This window comes from Salmo salar, chromosome 01, assembly GCF_965601325.2.
Source record: "Salmo salar chromosome 01, fSalSal1, whole genome shotgun sequence".
NCBI lineage: Eukaryota > Metazoa > Chordata > Actinopteri > Salmoniformes > Salmonidae > Salmo > Salmo salar.
Window position 1 is genome coordinate 20,628,397 of NC_138291.1, and position 21,398 is coordinate 20,649,794.

At 42.5% G+C, this 21,398-nt stretch overlaps 1 protein-coding gene across 2 annotated transcripts in view; it reads right to left on the bottom strand.

The window, feature by feature from the left end:
- LOC106572928 (peroxidasin) overlaps positions 1-21,398 on the bottom strand; it is an 87,858-nt gene that overhangs the window by 60,654 nt on the left and 5,806 nt on the right. For both annotated transcript variants that reach the window (XM_082970422.1, XM_014147549.3), the window contains exons 2-3: positions 2,849-2,920; positions 1,316-1,387 (exon numbers count right to left, since the gene is read on the bottom strand). In XM_082970422.1, coding sequence (XP_082826548.1) covers positions 1,316-1,387; positions 2,849-2,920 — 144 coding nt within the window. The remainder of the gene's footprint in view (positions 1-1,315; positions 1,388-2,848; positions 2,921-21,398) is intronic.

Below are 21,398 nucleotides of genomic sequence, written 5' to 3' on the forward strand. Positions count from 1 at the left end.
AGTGCTGCTAGTCGGTAGAAGTTGGCTAGCTAGCAGTGATGACTAGCTAGCTAGCAGCTAGCAGTGTTGACTACGTTAGCAGGACGAAGATAGCTAGCCTCGATAATTACTCGAATTACTCTAAACTACACGATTATCTTTGATACAAAGACGGCTATGTAGCTAGCTAAGAAGAATTGCTCAGATCAAACAAATCAAGCCGTTGTAATGTAGTGAAGTGTAATATTACCTGTGGAGCGAAGCGTAGTGCGACTGCTCGCTCCAAACCGGTACACAATTGGTAAAAGGGGTGAATTAGAGAGGAGAGGGATGTGTGTGTGTGTATATGTGTGGGTATGTGTGTGTGTGACTGACATATCCCCAGCTTTCCCCTCCTCCTGTACGGTAGTTGACGAGCTAGCATCAGAAACATTGTTTGTCTGACATGTTTGAGGTGACTAAGCAGAACTGTTACCATCATATTATCTACAAAAAATTACTTTACAAAACAGATGGTACTGATGGTAGTTTCGGACATGCTATGCATGCATTCTACAGTATTTTAAATATGAGTATCTACAATACACACACCAAAGTAGGCCCTGACCTCATTAGTCTGTCTCAAGTTATTCTCATGAATGTATCCATCATCAGGTATGAGTAAAGACAAAGAAGTGGGTGAGCTGCAGGTCTGAGTTGTCTAACCCAGGGCCAAGTAGAGGAGGAGAGAAGGTTCATTGAGGGGAATGCAGGGGTATATGAGACTGAGTAGATGGGGAGACTAGAGAGCCAGACATTTCAGACATATGTACCGTATGTGAATGTAAACACAGACATAGCTGCCTGTCACCACAACTGACAGGCGCTGGGGTTATAATAGGCAGTGACTCACAAACACAAGGACTAAACCATACTGCAGCAACCCAAGGCTACGTGCTGCCTGCCTGCTGCTCTAGCCTACCTCTGGTCTCCTCATTGCCTTCAGGTCACCACGCGCAGACAGATAAATTCACTGGATTAGATAATGGGGTTCTTTTTTTGTCTTACTTTATTTCCTGTACCACACTAACATACTTTTTTCTGTTCTGACTAAGCAGTCTAGCAATGTCCAGTTTATAGCCACAGAGTGTGTTTGTGTTTTGTTTCCAGACACAAGCCCGAGACAGGTTTTGCCATGCTTTATCATTAGCAGACAAGGCGAAGAGTGAAACTTGAACAACAACCTTTTGCCTATTGAGCCTGTCCGAGCAAAATGTCACTGTTTCAATGAAACCAATCCATATGTGACTTGACATCCAGAAGAGAATAACATTGACATAAAGGCATAACAACTCACAGATATTTGAGGTTTTCCAGGTCTTCAAAGGCTCCTCTGGGGATCCGTCTAACGTGGTTGTTGTTGAGGAGGCTGTAAAGTCAAGAGAACGACCATTAACAAAGACCTCCCAGTGGACTATTACACTTATACAAATTGAATCTGTGCAGACTAGTAGATACAACTTTAAAGTGGTCCATGCTGGCATATTGCTGTGTCATGATCTAATGCTAGGCCAATGCCAGTCTAAACACAGTTCAACTTTCAGAGTATATAGTATATGTGAGATCCTTCATCCTTGCCTCACTACACTGTAGCTATTCTATGAAGCATCTGGTTTGATTCCTACACACTGTCACAATTTGTTTTGCATTTCTAATGGCTTTCAGGTCTATGGGGTATAATCTGGACAAGGATCAATAATGGCTGTCATAGACTTTCTGCAACATAACAAAATATTGAGTTGGTGTTCCCTTAACTCAATGCCCTAGAAACGGGCATTAATGCAGACAAATACGTTTTGGAAAATAATATGATATGTATAAGCAGAACATTACTTGGGCAAAACATGTCTCCTAAGTCCTCACCTAGCTCTTTTTTTCTGAAAACATTTGGCCTTTCTACAGAGGGTCTGACATGGAACCCAAAATGCTTCTACCTGGAACCAAAAGGGTTCTACTTGGAAGCAAAAAGGGTTCTCCTTGGGGGACAGCCAAAGAACCATCTTGGAACCCTTTTTTCTAAGTGTAGGTACAGTCTGTCAGAGGCCGAAGCAGAAAAAGACAGGCAGCAGGCCCCTAGCTGCAGTCTTTCCTTCACATAAGAGCCAGACATCTATTTCTGTCTGCCTGAGACACTAATATTGAACTGTCTCCCAGCAGGCTTCAGACACTATGCTATTCTTCAGTCTGTGAGACAGAGGTTAAAGCCGTGAAGAGTTCTCCATGAAATATGGAACTCCACAGACTACATGGCTAGCAGGTGGTCTGCTACTGTAGGAAAATCTCATCTGAGCTTTCTCTGCTTTGACATTACCTTCCCTACCCTTCATATTCTGAGGCACTAGGCTCATTGGCTGATTCCTGCCACATGGCTGGCTGTAGACTAGCAGGCTAGCAGGGCTGACACATGATAGATGGCTAGGAGATTGAAGGGGAAAAATACATTCCTACCAGATTATGAGGTAACCTACATGTGTGAAACCACAGCAGAATAGAGAGCAAGAATTTGCCACTCGGTGTCCGTGTTTGTGGACTGACTGACTGACTGTACGCAGGATTGCAAGACTTTCCAGGGGGAACTAATGCTGTGACGTGGTTCCGAGTCTTGGGACAAAAGATAGACAAAGAGAACTGGGTGCTTCTGGGAACAGATGGGGTTTACAGGAGTAGTCGACTCCTGATGAGTGCCGATTGCATTAGTGTATATTTCAACGCTCAGTTTAAACAGTTCTCCAGGACCAATTCAATTACAATCTCTTCAATTGCTGAGTATGTAGGGGAAAGACGGAGGAGGGAGGAAGGAGGAAGAAGGGAGGAGAGGAGGGAGACTTACAGTGTGTTGAGGTTCTTTAGCCGTCTGAAGGAGCCGGGCTGCAAGTCCTTGATTTTGTTGAACCTCAGGTCTCTATGGAGGGAAAAACAGGAAGAACACAGTCATTAACAACACCGGGGCAATCGAGTCTGTCAAACCAATCATTACCATGACAAAAAATGTTACTGGATAATGTCTATGAGGAAACAGGCTGGTACAAAGAGTATAGTACACCGTACACACATACGTATCCAAATCACTTAGGAATCTCTTAGGAATCACTTTTCATTATAAAGGACGAATAATAGCCACATTATTCATATCACAGGAATGCCATTTATCAAGCTTTAACCAGTGGCACATAGGATAGGTTTACTTAACATTTGCCCTAAAGCTAACAATTAAGAGAGATGAGGGAGTTTAGTAGCTTATCACTTTACTTGAACCTCTCATTGTAAAGGCTTAGTGACGATATCATGTCATGCCATTAACCACTCACGCCCATTATGACAAATGACATCAAGATAGGTCTATAACACCTAACTAAAATACTGTGGAATTTAGAGCTAAACGCACGTCATCTAATTCAGTGAAATGTGAACATTTCTAAACAATGACGTTACGCTTGTGGAACTTAGCCTCTAAGTCATTTGACCTTCAACAAAGAGCAGATAGCCTCGCTGTAAAGGCCAACAACAAAGACCATAACAACTACAGTCTGCAAGCCTCTGACTCAACATGGCTTGCTGAGAAAACTAGGAGACATAGTCCAGCCACACTAACAATGTCAAGACAAGACAGTGTTAGAGTCACAACACAGATAGGCTTTATCTCAATGGTTAGGAGGGAATCCTAGATCAACCACCCTGCTACCCAGATTCAACCATAAATAATAGAATTCACTCTCATCAGCTACTCTGGACTGACCTTAACATTCACTGACTGACTCCAGGACACAATACGCCCCCAGGCTCTGCTAACACAGTTAGACTTTGGCCAGACACTGTCAAGTGATTCCAATGATGATTCCTCTAAGTGTTGCTGAGTGGGTAACTGGGAGTAAAGTCAAGGGTTTGGGATAGAATACGCTGATAAAGAATTTGAAGAATTCAAACTGTATTTCTACTATGTCAGTAAAGATGTGTGATCCATGTCTATTCTCTTTCACCTTTGTTGACGTGGTGTTCTCTATGACAATCTACTTTTCAGCGCTGTGAATTCCATCTGGAACATGGGTTCTTATTCACTTTCTGGTCTGTGTTTGCTTTGTATTAATGTTGCCTAGTTACCACATGCACAACAGTCACCGAGGGCCAAATCATAAAAACTGGACATTCCAGAATGTCTTCCTTTCTCATGTTTCTGTGAAAATGTCAGCCAAAAAACAAAGCCACCTGATTTCATTGCCCGTGAAATGTTTATTGTTCACTCACTCTGTAAAACCCCTGCATGTGGATCCAACTATAGGGCCCAGCTTTTCATATACTCACATCCCTTCATATAGGAGCTTCAACAAAGGCTGAGTGCACCACTGGTTAGAGCAGGAAGAGCAGGAAGCCAGCTGAGCACCATTCACTGTCTGTATCAATATCAGAAACACTGCTCTGATATCCTGCCATCTACAGGCCCCAACCTCAACAGAAGTCAAGTTACATAACATTGTTTTATTTGGCAACTTGAGAATTTAGTGGCAACTTATTTCTGTGTCTATTGTGTTCTTTTAGTCATATTTCAAACTCCATAGAATAAGAAATGCAAGCATAACGGACCACATCAAACCCAAAGCAATAATGACAAAAGGACACATTTCTAATGTTTCCAAACAGCTGTACTTTTCAACAGCTGTACTCTCCTTCCTGACAAAATACAACAGACGCAGTAGAAACTGAGGGTGAAAAATATTTTTCCATTCTATGAATTCACACTGTAGCACGAAGCTGGTGTTTATAGATGGAAGATAACTGTTGGTGAAGTTGTGTGCCCTGAAGGGGAGACCCATCTCTTCATTCAAAGACTCATGGACACTCTTACTGACAGTTGTTCTGCTTTGCGTGATGTGTTGTTGTCTCTACCTTCTTGCCCTTTGTGCTGTTGTCTGTGCCCAATAATGTTCGTACCATGTTGTGCTGCTGCCATGTTGTGTTGCTACCATGTTGTTGTCATGATGTGTTGCTACCATGCTGTGTTTTCATGTGTTGCTGCCATGCTATGTTGTTGTCTTAGGTCTCTCTTTATGTAGTGTTGTGGTGTCTCTCTTGTCGTGATGTGTGTTTTGTCCTATATTTTTATTTTATTTTTTATCCCAGCTCCCGTCTCCGCAGGAGGCCTTTCGCCTTCTGGTAGGCCGTCATTGTAAATAAGAATTTGTTCTTAATTGCCTAGTTAAATAAAGGTTAAATAAAATAAAATAAATAAATAAATCCTGGGAGTCAGGGAGTGAAGAGCTTTGCCAAGGCATGCTGGAACAGGGGCTGCCCCCACTCCTCCAGGCCCAGGGAAGGAGAGAGAAGAAGGGGGAGGAGAGGAAGGCACAGTGGGCTCTGGGGGCTGGAAAAAGTTAGAAGAACAAGACACTAGAACCAGATGAAGGAAGGCTGCTGAAAAGTGTTTGGGAGAAAAGACTGATGGAATGCCCTGAAAGACTTATGTAGAGGTAAACAAGAAAGTTGTGAAAGTTCAAATAAATGGCAAAGTGTACCTATCCATCAAGCACACATGATCTATTCCAAGCACTTGGATGATAATCCCTAAAGTTTACAGTACCTACTCCAAAGCTTTCCAAAACCGTTAGACATACAACCATAGATATAAAACCGGAGATGGGAATTCCAGTTTTATCTGACATCCTAATAGGTCCGCCATTTTAGCTGGTGTAAAAGGGGCTATGACATCAGCCTGTCTAGGGTTCTGTATCTACAGTATGCATACAATGACATTCTCAAGTCGTATGTATTTATGGGAAAAAAGGAAGGGCAAAAATAGGTCAGGGCTGAAATACAGAGGGAGCATTTATGGCTCTTGGTCTCAGATACATCAGGATCAGGTAGGCCTAATATCCCACAAAACTAGCCTTTCACCAGACTACACCCACATATCACGATCAGGTAGGCCTAATATCCCACAGAACTAGTCTTTCACCAGACTACACCCACATATCACGATCAGGTAGGCCTAATATCCCACAGAACTAGCCTTTCACCAGACTACACCCACACATCACGAACAGGTAGGCCTAATATCCCACAGAACTAGCCTTTCACCATACTACACCCACATATCACGATCAGGTAGGCCTAATATTCCACAGAATTAGCCTTTCACCAGACTACACCCACATATCACGATCAGGTAGGCCTAATATCCCACAGAACTTTCACCAGACTACACCCACATATCACGATCAGGTAGACCTAATATCCCCCAGAACTAGCCTTTCACCAGACTACACCAACTATTGATTGTGTTGGATGAATGATACCTTTGTTAACTTATTTGGGATCTGGGGGCAGTGCTGAGTAGCTTCGATGAATAAGGTGCCCAGAGTAAACTGCCTGCTACTCAGGCCCAGAAGCTAGGATATGCATATTATTAGTCGATTTGGATAGAAAACACTCAGCAGTTTCTAAAACTGTTTTAATGATGTCTGTGAGTATAACAGAACCCATATGGCAGGCAAAAACCTGAAAAAATCCAACCAGGAAGTGGGAAATCTGAGGTTTGTAGTTTTTCAAGTGATTGCCTATCCAATATACATTCATATTGCACTTCCTAAGGCTTCCACTAGATGTCAACAGTCTTTAGAACATTGTTTCATGCTTCTACTGTGAATGGGGAGAGAATAAGAGCTGTTTCAACCAGGTGTCTGGAAAAATGCCATGAGCTCAGTCACACGCGCAGCCGTGAGAGCGAGCTGAGTTCCTTTTCATTTCTAAAAACAAAGGAATTGTCCAGTTGGAATATTATTGAAGATTTATGATAAAAACATCCTAAAGATTGATTCTATAGATTGTTTGACATGTTTCTACAAACTGTAATGCAACTTTTTAGACTTTTCGTCTGGACTTAGTGCATGCGCCTTCTGCATTTGGAATAGTGAACTGAACGTGTGAACAAAAAGGAGGTATTTGGACATAAATATGGACTTTATCGAAACAAAACAAACATTTATTGTGGAACTGAGATTCCTGGGAGTGCATTCCGATGAAGATCATCAAAGGTAAGTGAATATTTATAATGCTATTTCTGACTTTTGTTGACTCCACAACATGGCGGGTATCTGTATGGCTTGTTTTGGTGCCTGAGCGCTGTACTCAGATTATCGCATGGTGTGCTTTTGCCGTAAAGCTTTTTTGAAATCTGACACAGCGGTTGCATTAAGGAGAAAGTGCATCTTTAATTCTATGTAAAATACCTGTATCCTATATCAACGTTTATGATGAGTATTTCTGTAAATTGTTGTGGCTCCCTGCAAAATCACTGGATGTTTTAGAGGCAAAACATTACTGAACATAATGCGCCAATGTAAACTGAGATTTTTGGATATAAATATGAACTTTATCGAACAAAACATACATGTATTGTTTAACATGAAGTCCTATGAGTGCCATCTGATGAAGATCATCAAAGGTTAGTGATTCATTTTATCTCTATTTCTGCTTTTTGTGACTCCTCTCTTTGGCTGGAAAATGGCTGTATGTTTTTTTGTGACAAGGCGCTGACCTAACATAATAATATGGCATGCTTTCGCCGTAAAACCTTTTTGAAATCAGACACTGTGGCTGGATTAACAAGAAGTTAAGCTTTAAAATGGTGTATAATACTTGTATGTTTGAGGAATTTTAATTATGAGATTTCTGTTGTTTTGAATTTGGCGCCCTGCAATTTCACTGGCTGTTATCGAGGTGGGACGCTAGCGTCGCACATATCCCAGAGAAGTTTTAACAGAAGCACTTGTCCCCTAAAGTGTCCATATCCTAACCGTGTAGTAGTATGGACTGTGTTTCCCAATGTAGTGGATCACATAAAGAAACCCCAATCAGGCCAGATACGGCCATAGGAGAACCAAAGGTACCTACAGTAGAATCTAAACAGCAGTCCTGCAATCACTCATATTCACTAGTAGGCCTGCAATTCTTCTTACATTAATGGCAGAAAATATCCTTTCTCAAATAGCCACCAGTTGTTTTGGGGACTATGGTTAACAACCGGCGAACAATATGGTATTGTGATCGCAGTGGTAAATTAGTTTACCATGTCAGATAGAGGAGGGCAATTCCACAGTAACAGAGTAATACTGAGATTACAATTTTCACTTTAAAATGTATGCCAAACCAAAACCAATGATTGGGGAAAGGAGGATACCTAGTCAGTTGTACAACTGAATGCCTTCAACTGAAATGTGTCTTCCGCATTTAACCCATCATTCCTCCATTTTCTCTAAGTAATCTCTGATCTGTGAAAGCTATACAGTGCTTGGGGCAGTGAGGATGAAGTTTAACTTGTCACATAAGCGGGACATTTTGTCCTATCTCTCGTCAGTGATGAATGGTCATCGACAGATGAAACATTCCTTCAGATTCCTACCACACTGTTGAGGATTCAGAGATTTAGTGCTACTGACTGAGGCCTTATGGAGTGGAATAGGCCATCCTAATCCTCCTGTAGAACATATACAGACAGGGGCGAAAATCTGAAATGACTTTGGAGGGGACAATTACATTAAATTTTCTCAAGAGCAATTCCTGAGGGGGACACCAAAAGTAGTGCTGTAACACATAGCCTACATTGTAATATGGTAAATGTATATTGAGGAACCAAAGAAATAAGGTGTTTGCCATACTCCTAACTACCGGTACCCAAAACTACACAACTAATCACAACAGCAATACCATTGCCTTTAACAAATCTTAGTTCAGTCACCAGTTTAAGTTGAGAGTGGGGGTATCCATGGCATTTTCCAATTATGTTCCTATTTTACAAGTCAAAAAAATTGAGAACCTTTCATAATGTTGCCAAACAAAAACTCAACAAACTTACCTGAGACTCCCTGTCTCTGCCAGTCTGTCCCTGCATATCTGTCCCCAACTCTGCTGTCTGTGTGCCATCTGTTGCCTGCTCTGCCTAATGACATCATTGTGAAACATTTCCATTAGAATTTCATTTTTTTCTTATGAACATTTTATCAACTAGTCTTTGAGATATTAGGCTACTAGGGTTCTTACTTTGCGTTTTGGTGTACTGAAAAATACTCTGATGTCCGTCTTTTATTTTTCTGCCATTTTTCTACCTGGCTGGCTGGCTACACACACACACAGTGTGTAGGTTATTTACAGTAGGAGATGGGCTTCTATCATCTTATCTTTTATCATTCTATTTAGGGCTTCGATCTAAAAGGTAGCTAGCAAATGTGAAACGGATTAAAATGACAAGAGTTGACAGCTGTATGAGTTCACCATTTACACAACATATGCTGCAACCTTTTGTAATTTTAATAGTTTGTTTCATATTGGCTGGCTTCCAACAATAGCTGAATTTGCAAAGCTAGCGAGCACCAATTCCGTTTCAGTGGTGTTTGCTATAATCTTTGCTACCCGGGTTAAATAAAGGTGAAATAAAATAAATAAATAAAAGTTCCCTTGCGACAATTTAGCTTTTGCAACGAGACCATGAAATATATTTAAGACAATGGTAGAAGAGAGTGTAGTTCTGTTCAGTTTGGACTTCAGTTGATCGCTAACCTTATCGCAGGGACTTTCAAGCACTAACTTACATCATCTGCATGCTGATCTTGGAATAAATTGATGATAGCAAAGATTCCATCTTTGACGAGGCCACATAAATGGAATAGGTACTAGCTAGCTTAATAGTTAATATTTGCGCACTAGCTCTGCATATTCAGCTAGTGTGTGTGCGCGATTGACTGGATTAACCTCACTTCAGTTACGTTCATTGAGTGCCTTTCAGACAGTAGATACGACCCCTCTGTTACCTTGCCAACTAAGGAACTGGCAGTGGATCAAAACATTGTGAGGCAAAGGGTGGGGGGGTCGCAATCTTTTGAAACTTAAAAACGCGCTATTAAGTGTCTATAATCAGCACAATTGCTTTCATTGCGTATTATTAATATTATTTAAATTACATAGTTATGTTTCAGTGATATATTGGGGGGGACAAATCATATTTTTCCAAGGATGGGGGGGTCATGTCCCCCCCGGGATTTCCGCCCCTGTATACTGAGACCACAGCACTTGAACTCAAGCGATATAAAACTTGGCTCAGCACCTGTAGCCCTCAAGAGCACATGTGAAAGAATTATGGAAAAACATATCACAGGAAGAAAATCCTAACCCCTTTCGGCATGTAGTACAATGTTAGAACTGTGATATCTTTAACCCCCTTCGGCGTGTAGTACATGTTAAAACTGTAATATGTTTAACCCCCTTCGGCGTGTAGTACATGTTAGAACTGTAATATCTTTAACCCCCTTCGGCGTGTAGTACATGTTAGAACTGTAATATCTTTAACCCCCTTCAGCGTGTAGTACATGTTAGAACTGTGATATCTTTAACCCCCTTCGGTGTGTAGTACATGTTAGAACTGTGATATCTTTAACCCCCTTTGGTGTGTAGTACATGTTAGAACTGTGATACCTTTGTCTAGGGTTCTTAGTGACTAAGGACTTCGATCAGTCATACATTAATGTTAAAAGCTATTACTTTACTATATCTGCCTTACCCTAAAAACAGAGTTTCCCACAAAGAAGCACATCTCTTGGAACTTCAAAATACATATTGTGAGATCATGTATGCCTTGCCACATGTGCTGCATAGAGTCAACACACTGTTGGAGAGGACTGTAGACAAGAGATGACACAATGTACATGGCGACAACACTTGGAAACAGGATGCTGCTCAATGCTCTTACTTCTTGTTGGTTGGCTGCCCATCCAGACTCAACCATTCCACAGCGGAAATGAGCAAATGGCCGATAAGAGCCCTGGGCTTGATAACAAGGGACGGCCGTGATTACCACCAACGCCAGGCAGACAGCAGCTTTCCCGCTCAAAACCCATTTTCTCTGTCAGTATGGAAAGGCCTGGCCTGGCTATGGGTGGGGTAGAACGGCAGGCATCATGGCTGCATGAGTACAGTTCCACTTAGCAAGGTCGTTGGCAATCCACACGCAAAAGTAAACTTGCAAAAAGGCTCTGTAGCCTGTGCAATGCAAACCCTAATCTGTGAGGCACTAAGGGAATGGCTGGGACATCTAGAGCTTCAGTTCCAGCTCTAGCATCTGAGTGCCATGTGTGGACCCCTCCCCCTCCTCTCTCTCTGTCTCTCTCGCTCACTCTCAATTCAATTTCAATTTAATTAACAGTAAACATTACACTCACAAAAGGTCCAAAAGAATAAAGACATTTCAAATGTCATATTATGTGCAAATAGTTAAAGTACAAAAGAGAAAATAAATAAACATAAATATGGGTTGTATTTACAACAGGTCACAAATCTTGCTGCTGTGATGGCACACTGTGGTATTTCACCCAATAGATATGGGAGTTTATAAAAATTGGGTTTGTTTTCGAATTCTTTGTGGATCTGTGTAATCTGAGGGAAATGTGTATCTCTAGTATGGTCATACATTTGGCAAGAGATTAGGAAGTGCAGCTCAGTTTCCACCTCATTTTGTGGGAAGCGTGCACATAGCCTGTCTTCTCTTGAGAGACAGGTCTGCCTACGGCAGACTTTCTCAATAGCAAGGCTATGCTCACTGAGCCTTACGTTTGGGTCAGTCACAGTGGTCAGGTGTTCTGCCACTGTGTACTCTCTGTTTAGGGCCAAATAGCATTCCAGTTTGCTCAGTGAATTTGTTAATTCTTTCCAATATGTCATGTAATTATTTTTTGTTTTCTCATGATTTAGTTAGGCCTAATTGTGTTGCTGTCCTGGGGCTCTGTGGGGTCTGTTTGTGTTTGTTAACAGAGCTCCAGGACCAGCTTGCTTAGTGGACTCTTCTCCAGGTTAATCTGTCTGTAGATGATGGCTTTGTTATGGAAGGTTTGGGAATGGGTTCCTTTTAGGTGGTTGTAGAATTTTAACTGCTCTTTTCTGGATATTGATAATTAGCGGGTATCGGCCTAACTCTGCTCTGCATGCATTATTTTGTGTTTTAAGTTGTACACAGAGGATATTTTTGCAGAATTCTGCATGCAGTGTCTCAATTTGGTGTTTGTCCCATTTTGTGAATTCTTGGTTGGTGAGTGGACCCCAGACCTCACAACCATAAAGGGCAACAGGTTCTATAACTGATTCAAGTATTTTTAGCCAGATCATAATTGGTATGTCGAATTTTATGTTCCCTTTGATGGTGTTGAAGGACCTTCTCGCCTTCTTGCCATGTCTCTCAGATCCTTCACAGCTCTGTGGAAGTTACCTGTGGTGCTGATGTTTAGCCCGAGGTATGTATAGTTTTTTGTGTGCTCTCGGGCAATGGTGTCTAGATGAAATGTATATTTGTGGTCCTGGCAACTGGACCTTTTTTGGAACACAATTATTTGTGTCTTACTGAGATTTACTGTCAGGGCCCAGGTCTGACAGAATCTGTGCAGAAGATCTAGCTGCTGCTATAGGCCCTCCTTGGTTGGGGACAAAAGCACCAGATCATCAGCAAACAGTAGACATTTGACTTCAGATTCTAGTAGGGTGAGGCCGGATGCCCTCACCAATTCGTTGATATATATGTTGAAGAGGGTGGGGCTTAAGCTGCATCCCTGTCCCACCCCATGGCCATGTGGAAAGAAATGTGAGTGTTTTTTGCCAATTTTAACCGCACACTTGTGTACATGGATTTAATAATGTTGTATGTTTTTACCCCAACAACACTTTCCATCAATTTATACAGCAGACTCTCATGCCAAATTGAGTCAAAAGCTTTTTTGAAATCAACAAAGCATGAGAAGACTTTGCTTTTGTTTTGCTTTGTTTGTCAATTAGGGTGTGTAGGGTGAATACGTGGTCTGTCGTAAGGTAATTTGGTAAAAAGACATATGCTCAGTACATTGTTTTCACTGAGGAAATGTACGAGCCTGCTATTAGTGATAATGCAGAGAATTTGTCTCCACTTCTGTGGATTGGGGTGATCAGTCCTTGGTTCCAAATATTGGGGAAGATGCCAGAGCTAAGGATGATGTTAAAGAGTTTAAGTATAGCCAATTGGAATTTGTGGTCTGTATATTTTTTTGGGTTGGAGGGTTTGTATTTTGTCCTGTAGTTCATTCAGTGTAATTGGAGAATTCAGTGGGTTCTGGTATCTTTAATAGTTGATTCTAAGATATGTATTTGGTCATCTATATGTTTTTGCTGTTTCTTCTTTGTTATAGAGCCAAAAAAGATTGGAGGTGGTTGATCCATACATCTCCATTTTGGATAGATAACTCTTTGTGTTGTTGTTTGTTTAGTGTTTTCCAATTTTCCCAGAAGTCGATAGTGTCTATGGATTCTTCCTATACTTTGAGCTGATTTCTGACTTGCTGATCCTTTTTTTCTCCGTGGTATATTTCTGTATTGTTTTAGTGATTCACCATAGTCAAAATGTAGGCTCAGGTTTTCTGGGTCTCTATGTTTTTGGTTGGATAGGTTTCTAAATTTCTTTCTTAGGTATTTGCATTCATCATCAAACCATTTGTCATTGTTGTTAATTTTCTTTGGTTTTCTATTTGAAATTTTTAGATTTGATAGGGAAGCGGAGAGGTCAAATATACTGTTTAGGTTTTCTACTGACACGTTTACACCTTCACTATTATTGTCTAAAAGGGATTGAATTTGTTGTCGCCTAATTGTTTTTTGGTATCTTTCCACACTACTTTCTTTCCATCTATAGCATTTCTTAATATTATTCTGTTCCTTTGGCTTTGATGCCTCATGATTGAGTATTTCTCTATTCAAGTAGACTGTGATTTTGCTGTAATCAAATAGGGATGTCAGTGGGCTGACTGTGAATGCTCTGAGAAAATCTGGTTGAGGTCAGTGATAAAGCAGTCTACAGTCCTACTGCCAAGAGATGAGCTATAGGTGTACCTACCGTAGGAGTCCCCTCGAAGCCTACCATTGACTATATACATACCCAGCGCGTAACAGAGCTGCAGGAGTTATGACCAGTTTTTGTTGGTTATGTTGTCGTAGTTGTGCATGGGGGGCATATGGGGTAGGGTATTCTGTCACCTCCAGGTAGATTTTTGTCCCCCTGAGGGTGTCAGGTTCTTGTCCAGTTCTGGCATTTAGGTCACCACAGACTAGTACATGTCTCTGGGCCTGAAAATTATTGATTTCCCCCTCCAGGATGGAGAAGCTGCATTCATTGACATATGGAGATTCTAGTGGGGGGATATAGGTAGCACACAGGAAGACATTTTTCTCTATTGAGATCATTTCCTTTTGAATTTCTAGCCAAATGTAAAATGTTCCTGTTTAGATTATTTTAAAAGAGTGAGTTAGGTCTACTCTATACCAAATTAGCATACCCCCTGAGTCCCTTCCCTGTTTCACACCTGGTAGTTTGTTGGATGGAACTACCAGCTCTCTGTAACCTTGAGGGCAACCAGTAGGTCCATCTCCTCTATACCATGTTTCTTGTAGGATGACAATGTCTGTATTTTTATTTATTTGGTGAAGTCCAGGTTCCTGCACTTTAGGGCAAAGGCAGATGACCTCAGGCCTTGGATATCCCAGGATGAGATAGTGAAGTGTCACGACTTCCACCGAAGGTGACTCCTCTCCCTGTTCGGGCGGTGCTTGGCGGTCGTCGTCGCCGGCCTACTAGCTGCCACCGATCCCATTTTCCTTTTCATTTAGTTCTGTCTGGTTTTACACACCTGTGTCTTGTTTTTCTGATTTCGGTGGGTTTAATTTTCCCCGCTGCAGGTTAGGCTGTGTGCGGGATTATTTTTGCTGTAGGCTACATGTAAGGGGTGCGTGCCTGCACCACGGGCGTTGTTTGGTTTTTGTATGGTATGTGTTTACCGTGGACATATTTGCTTGTGGCTAGCGGAGTTGAGATTTCTCCCCTGTGTGTGTCGTTGTGCTTTCGGAACCGCTAAAATAAACTGTGGATTTTCCTGGAACCCTTCTGCTCTCCTGCTCCTGATTCCACCCACCCCCCTCCATCGAGAGGCTTTGTTACATGAAGGCTTTGTGTTCCATAAAGTGTGCAATGTTATTAGTCATGTGGTTAGGCCTCAGACCAGTAAGTGTGAGCAGAGCCTGCTGAGCATCTGGTACATGCCATTGGCTTGGGCTAGTGTAAGAGTGGGGGTTGGTCCTGTTTGCCTGCTCACGGCCTGGGCGGATGTGTTACTTCCATGTTGAGGCCCTCTTTGCGGGAGTGGGGGGCATGTGTTGGGCAGGAGGGGCAGAGGTCTGATCTGAGGGGGCCTAAATGGGCATGGTTGACTTGGGGGAGTGTTGATTGGTTGGGGTGGGGGTCTCTGGATGTGTCTGGTGGTGCAGTAGTCTGGATGTTGGTCCTCTCGGTGTGGGTCCTCTATGTGTAGGTCCGGGGGGTTGGGTCCCGCAGGTCTGGGAGAGTGTCTCGCTGGTCTGGGCGGGGTGTCTGTTGATCTGTTGCTCGAGTGCTGTGGCCACCCATTCCTGCTGTGTCCTCAGGTTGTTTGTGCCTGTGTGTATTATTTTGTGGCTGGGTGACCCTAGTTGGTCCTCAGACAGAAGGTCTAGGGCGCGCTCGGTGTTTGGACACCAGAGTTTAGACACTGTGTGTTTGGAAAAAAGTGTATTTTCTTGTATATATTTCCTGTTTGAGTCCATAAGGATGTCCTCAGTGGGTGTGGGGGTTTGTCAGACGGACTATCAGGGTGGCTGAAAGGGGGGGGGCTCAGAGGGGGTGGGATCCCCTGGGCTTGGGGTTCTTCATTTGTCTGTCCTGCTATGATGTCGGGGCTATGGTCAGGGTCTGGGGTGGACTGTTCTGCTCTGGTGTTCAAGACTTTGGTCAGGGTCTGAAGGGAGCTGTTCTGCTGGCTACTCTGCGGGGGTGGCAAGCTCTCTAATGGGTTGTTCTCTGTCACACGTCATCGTTCTCAACTACTCCTCGATCACTTTCACCTTCTCCTCTAGTGTTCTGTTCTTCTCCTGCTCCTGCTCTTCTCCTGTTGATGTTGTCTCACCACAGTCCACAGTCCAGAGTGCAGATATGTCTCTCTCTACTCTCCAGGTGTAGATGAGGGAGTGTTGTTGAGCTGACTGGAGTGTGCTGACTGGAGTGTGTTCACCTGCTGTTCTCTTGCCTTACCTCCAGCTGGGTGAATTTATCCTTCATTTCAATGAGGGAGTAGTACTCTGTGCTAGGAGGTTGCTCTTTCCGCTTGTGGGGTTGTATAATGAAGAGGTCTGGTCTGACACGCTCGGGGTGAGGGTATCTTTCTCAAGAGAGCTTATCCTGCTAAGCTATCTCTTTGATTATGCGAATGTCCAGCTGAAACTGTTTGGGGTTGCCCAGCACCATTACTGTTCCAGACTTGTACAGGTTGACATTGGCTGACTCAGTCCTCATTGTCTAATATCCTGAGTCTCCAACCATTGCTAACAACCAGTGAAAAGTTTGGACCAACCTAGTCATTCAAGGGTTTTTCTTTATTTTTACTATTTTCTACATTGTAGAATAATAGTGAAGACATCACAACTATGAAATAACACAAATGGAATCATGTAGCAACCAAAAAATTGTTAAACAAATCAAAATATATTTTATATTTGAGATTCTTCAAAGTAGCCACCCTTTGCCTTGATGACAGCTTTGCACAATCTTGGCATTCTCTCAACCAGCTTCATGAGGTAGTCACCTGGAATGCATTTCAATTAACAGGTGTGCCTTGTTTAAAGTTGATTTATGGAATGAATTTCCTTCTTAATGCGTTTGAGCCAATCAGTTGTGTTGTGACAAGGTACTTGTGATATACAGAAGATAGCCCATATTATGGCAAGAACAGCTCAAATAAGCAAAGAGAAATGACAGTCCATCATTACTTTAAGACGTGAAAGTCAGTCAACCCTGAAAATGTCAAGAACTTTCAACGTTTCTTCAAGTGCAGTCGCAAAAAGTGCTATGATAAAACTGGCTCTCATTAGGACCATCACAGGAAAGGAAGACCCAGAGTTACCTCTGCTGAATGATAAGTTCATTAGAGTTACCAGCCTCAGAAATTGCAGCCCAAATAAATGCTTCACAGAGTTCATGTAACAGACACATCTCAACATCATCTTTTCATAGGAGACTGCGAGAATCAGGCCTTCAAAGTCGAATTTCTGCAAAGAAACCACTACTAAAGGACACCAATAAGAAGAAGATAATTGCTTGGGCCAAGAAACACAAGCAATGGACATTAGACGAGTGGAAATCTGTCCTTTGGTCTGATGAGTCCAAATGTGATATTTTTGGTTCCAACCGCCGTGTCTATGTGAGACGCAGAGTAGTTGAACGGATGATCTCCGCATGTGTGATTCCCACCGTGAAGCATGGTGGATTGTGTGATGGTGTGGGGGTGCTTTGCTGGTGACACCCTATGTGATTTATTTAGAATTCAAGGCACACTTAACCAGCATAGCTACCACAGCATACTGCAGTGACACGCCATCCTATCTGGTTTGCGCTTAGTGGGACTATCATTTGTTTTTCAACAGGCTGTGTAAGGGCTATTTGACCAAGAAGGAGAGTGATGGAGTGCTGCATCAGATGACCTGGCCTCCACAATCACCTAACCTCAACCCAATTGAGATGTTTCAGATGAGTTGGACCGCAGAGTGAAGGAAAAGCAGCCAACAAGTGCTCAGCATATGTGGGAACTCATTCAGGACTGTTGGAAACGCATTCCAGGTGAAGCTGGTTGGGAGAATGCCAAGAGTGTGCAAAGCTGTTATCAAGGCAAAGGGTGGCTACTTTGAAGAATCTAAAATCTAAAATATATTTTGATGTGTTTAACACTTTTTTGGTTTCTACATTATTCCATGTTATTTCATAGTTTAGAATAATTCACTATTATTCTACAATGTAGAAAATAGTAAAAATAAAGAAAAACTCTTGAATAAGGAGGTGTCTCCAAACTTTTGACTGGTACTGTATGTCCTTGCAGAAAATCCAAGTCTCTCTCTCTCTGCCCCACCTCCAAAGACCTCTCACATACACCTCTCTCTCTCTCTCTCTCTCTCTCTCTCTCGATCTCACTCTCTCAGTCAGGGGATTGTTTAGCTTTCTAACACATGCCCAACTTGGACAGCCAAGGACTCTCTCTGGGCGTGCGTGACTCATACATTGTTAAACAAGAACATGGCAGTCTCCCCACCTCGGAGAACAAGGCCATCTCAATCTCCAAACATGGTTGGAGCTTTTCTTTAATATGTCTCTGTGTGCATCCTGCAGTGTAGAATCCCACAGAGCCTGAAGGAGTTGGACAGAGCACCGACAGGACCTGAGGGCCATTGCCAATTCAACAGCCTGGACTGCTTCTCAGACATTCAATAGAGAAAGCTTTCACAGGCAGTGTAGCAGCACAGAAAGATACAGGAGACGTGACTGAGATCATAATCAGGGATGACATTTGAAATAAAGGGATTCCCCTTTCACTTTTCTCTATCAGGGTATTGTGTCTTCTTCTCTGACATCCTTTAATGTCTTCATCCAGGAATCTATCTTACCAACAGTCACAAAGATCTTATCAAGCATTATAAAGGTTCATTATGAGGGCATAAAAAAAGAATCCACTTCAGCACCAGACAATTTCCCTCCAATGAGACCATTCACTGACAACATGGCTGCAAAGTATTGATATGCTTGATTGGCAACTATGCACACACAGCCCCTCCTGTACATGCATAAAAGCTCCTAAACAAGTCACAAGGGGAGAATCTAACTTTTAGGAGACATCCTTGGTGGAACAATGCTGTAATAACGCTATGACAATGCTCTTTTTAGAGAAATGCTGCAAAAAGACTTGAACAACATTAGAATTCAGCAACCAAGCTGCCCCCCCCCCCCCTCTCCACCCCCTATAGGACAGTCACAGGAAGAGAGAGGCCAGCAGGGTTCCTTTCAACAACTATCTTCGGCACAATCTCCCTGTGCAAATGAGCAAAGCGTTGCGGATTTCTGGCTTTGCATTCCATAATGCTGCAGAGACTGAACGCCTCACAAAGCCTGACTGCAGCAAATTCCACACAATGGAGCTCCTCTTGTCTCTCCCTCCCTGACTGTCTGTCCCGCTCTCTAACTCACTCATTCAGGCCCCTGCTGTAGGCTATCAGTACATTTCATGCACGCTAATAATTCAACATGAAACTGATTATGGCAGTAGGCCGAGTATGACATTAGTCATGTAAACACCTTACTCCGCTTAGCTTAATCAGCGTAAGGTCATAATCGAAGTAAGCATATGCCGATTAAAACACCTGTTTTTCTGAACAATCTTTTTAATTATTAGGAGATGTCATCAACTTAATCTGAGTTCCAGCTGTGTATTTGATCTGTGTGTGTGCTAGCACCAGCAGCGAGAGCTTCCCTCTTTTGCGCAAATGAAGTGAGTAAAAAAAAAACTGAAAGTATGCATCTTTGAAATAGTTTTCATATACAAACTTTACGTACAAATACATGACGAAGTACAGATGTTTATATTTTTGATAAACATTTATTATAAGAAAATAAATCAAATAAGGTCCATATATTGGAAAGACACCAAGAGACAACACAAATACTATTTACACACTATTCATATATACATAGTCATTCATATTCTATTCTAAGTAGGGATTGAAAGAGAAACGGTAACCCCCTGTCGCCTGCCTGACCTAATCTACCCAGTAGGGCTCTAAGGACTTCACTTGGGAGTCTCGGAAATGTTAAGTCGCAAATCAAGACCATCTTTAGTTTTAGTATTTGTTGTTGTTGTTGTACTTTTTACACCTTTTTCGCCCCAATTTTGTGATATCCAATTGATAGTTACAGTTTTGTCCCATCACTCTCATACGGACTCGGGAGAGGCGAAGGTCGAGAGCCATGCGTCCTCCGAAACACGACCCCGCCAAGCCGCACTGCTTCTTGACACACTGCTCGCTTAAGGACAAGGACATCCCAACCGCCCAAACCCTCCCCTAACCCGGACGATGCTGGGGCCAATTGTGCGCCGGCTCATGGGTCTCCCGGTCGTGGCCGGCTGCGACACAGCCTGGGATCGAACCCAGATCTGTAGTGATGCCTCTAGCACTGATCAGTGCCTTAAACCGCTGTGCCACTCTGGTGACCCAATCAAAACCATCTTATATAGATGGCAGGTTTCCTGCCTTGTAGCATGCTGTACAGTTCAACTTCAACCCCCATCTGCCTTGAACCCCCAGTGTCTCAGTCAACCTCTAACCACTCAGTCTGTCTTATCACACTCTGTTCAGATCAACCAGCAGCTACTCTTCTGATTCTGGCTGCTCCTGTCAACTATCATGTTTCCGCTGAAAATCAGGTGAAAAACTGACTTGTTGATTCTCCAAACTACAAAGCAAAACCTTTGACCTGAAATTCATCCTGATAGCCTGTGAGAGTGAACCAAAGGCTGAGCCTTCACATTTAATCTCTGATGTTACTTTAACGTTATTCGTCTAATACAGAACAGAGTTTCAAGAGGGTTTGTTTGTAGTAATTCTGTTAAAAACACCACATCCACCACAGGGTGTGAGAGTGAAAACGCTAATAAAGGAGCTCATTTGAATACTAAACATTACTTAAAGGAGGCCAACTAGGCCATAACAAGCCACTTTATGAGCTAGCACATTGACACATTTACAATGGACAGACTCCCCTTTGCCATGGTGTTGCCCATGTGTTTATAATAAGGGTTCACTTTCACAATGTTTAACACATTTCTGCAGTGGGTGCCAGACCATGTGACAACACATGCAGGTCACCACAGAGAAATTAATATACGTACATAAATAAGAGACTATTTGTAAGACTTCAGACAAGACATCTAAATTTGGTTCTGCTTTTGGTACTGGAGAAATTAAGAAAATAAATGTCCTATTTATTATTGCTACATAAACGTTATCTTGCACATTTTATCTCACCAACCGTTTCTAATTTGCAATAAGATGAAGACATTCGTCTATGATGCATTCTCGCTATTCCCAAATCAGAAGAGAGATCTCTCTGGCGCGCAGCCTGTGTCTCTCACACACTACAGCGCACGCACACACAAGAACGACTCTGCTCTTAACTAGTGACGATGGCGGAGAGAACTAAACGTTAAAAAGTGTGGTTACACTTCACCAGAGTCGATGCTGACAATGCTCGTTGCCACAAGTGCAACAAGACTTTTGCTTGTAAGGGCGGAAACACGAGCAATCTGTCCAAACATCTATCGAAAGTGCATCATGTACAGGCAGAGAAAAGCACAGTTTTTGACTGCCTAGCTCGTAGTTCATCTCTCGTTGCCTGATCTACGTTAGCTATGTGTGCTAGCAGCCTAGAGCCCACACACTGAGTTAACTAGATTATGAGAACATGGGTTCCTGATCAAAAGGAA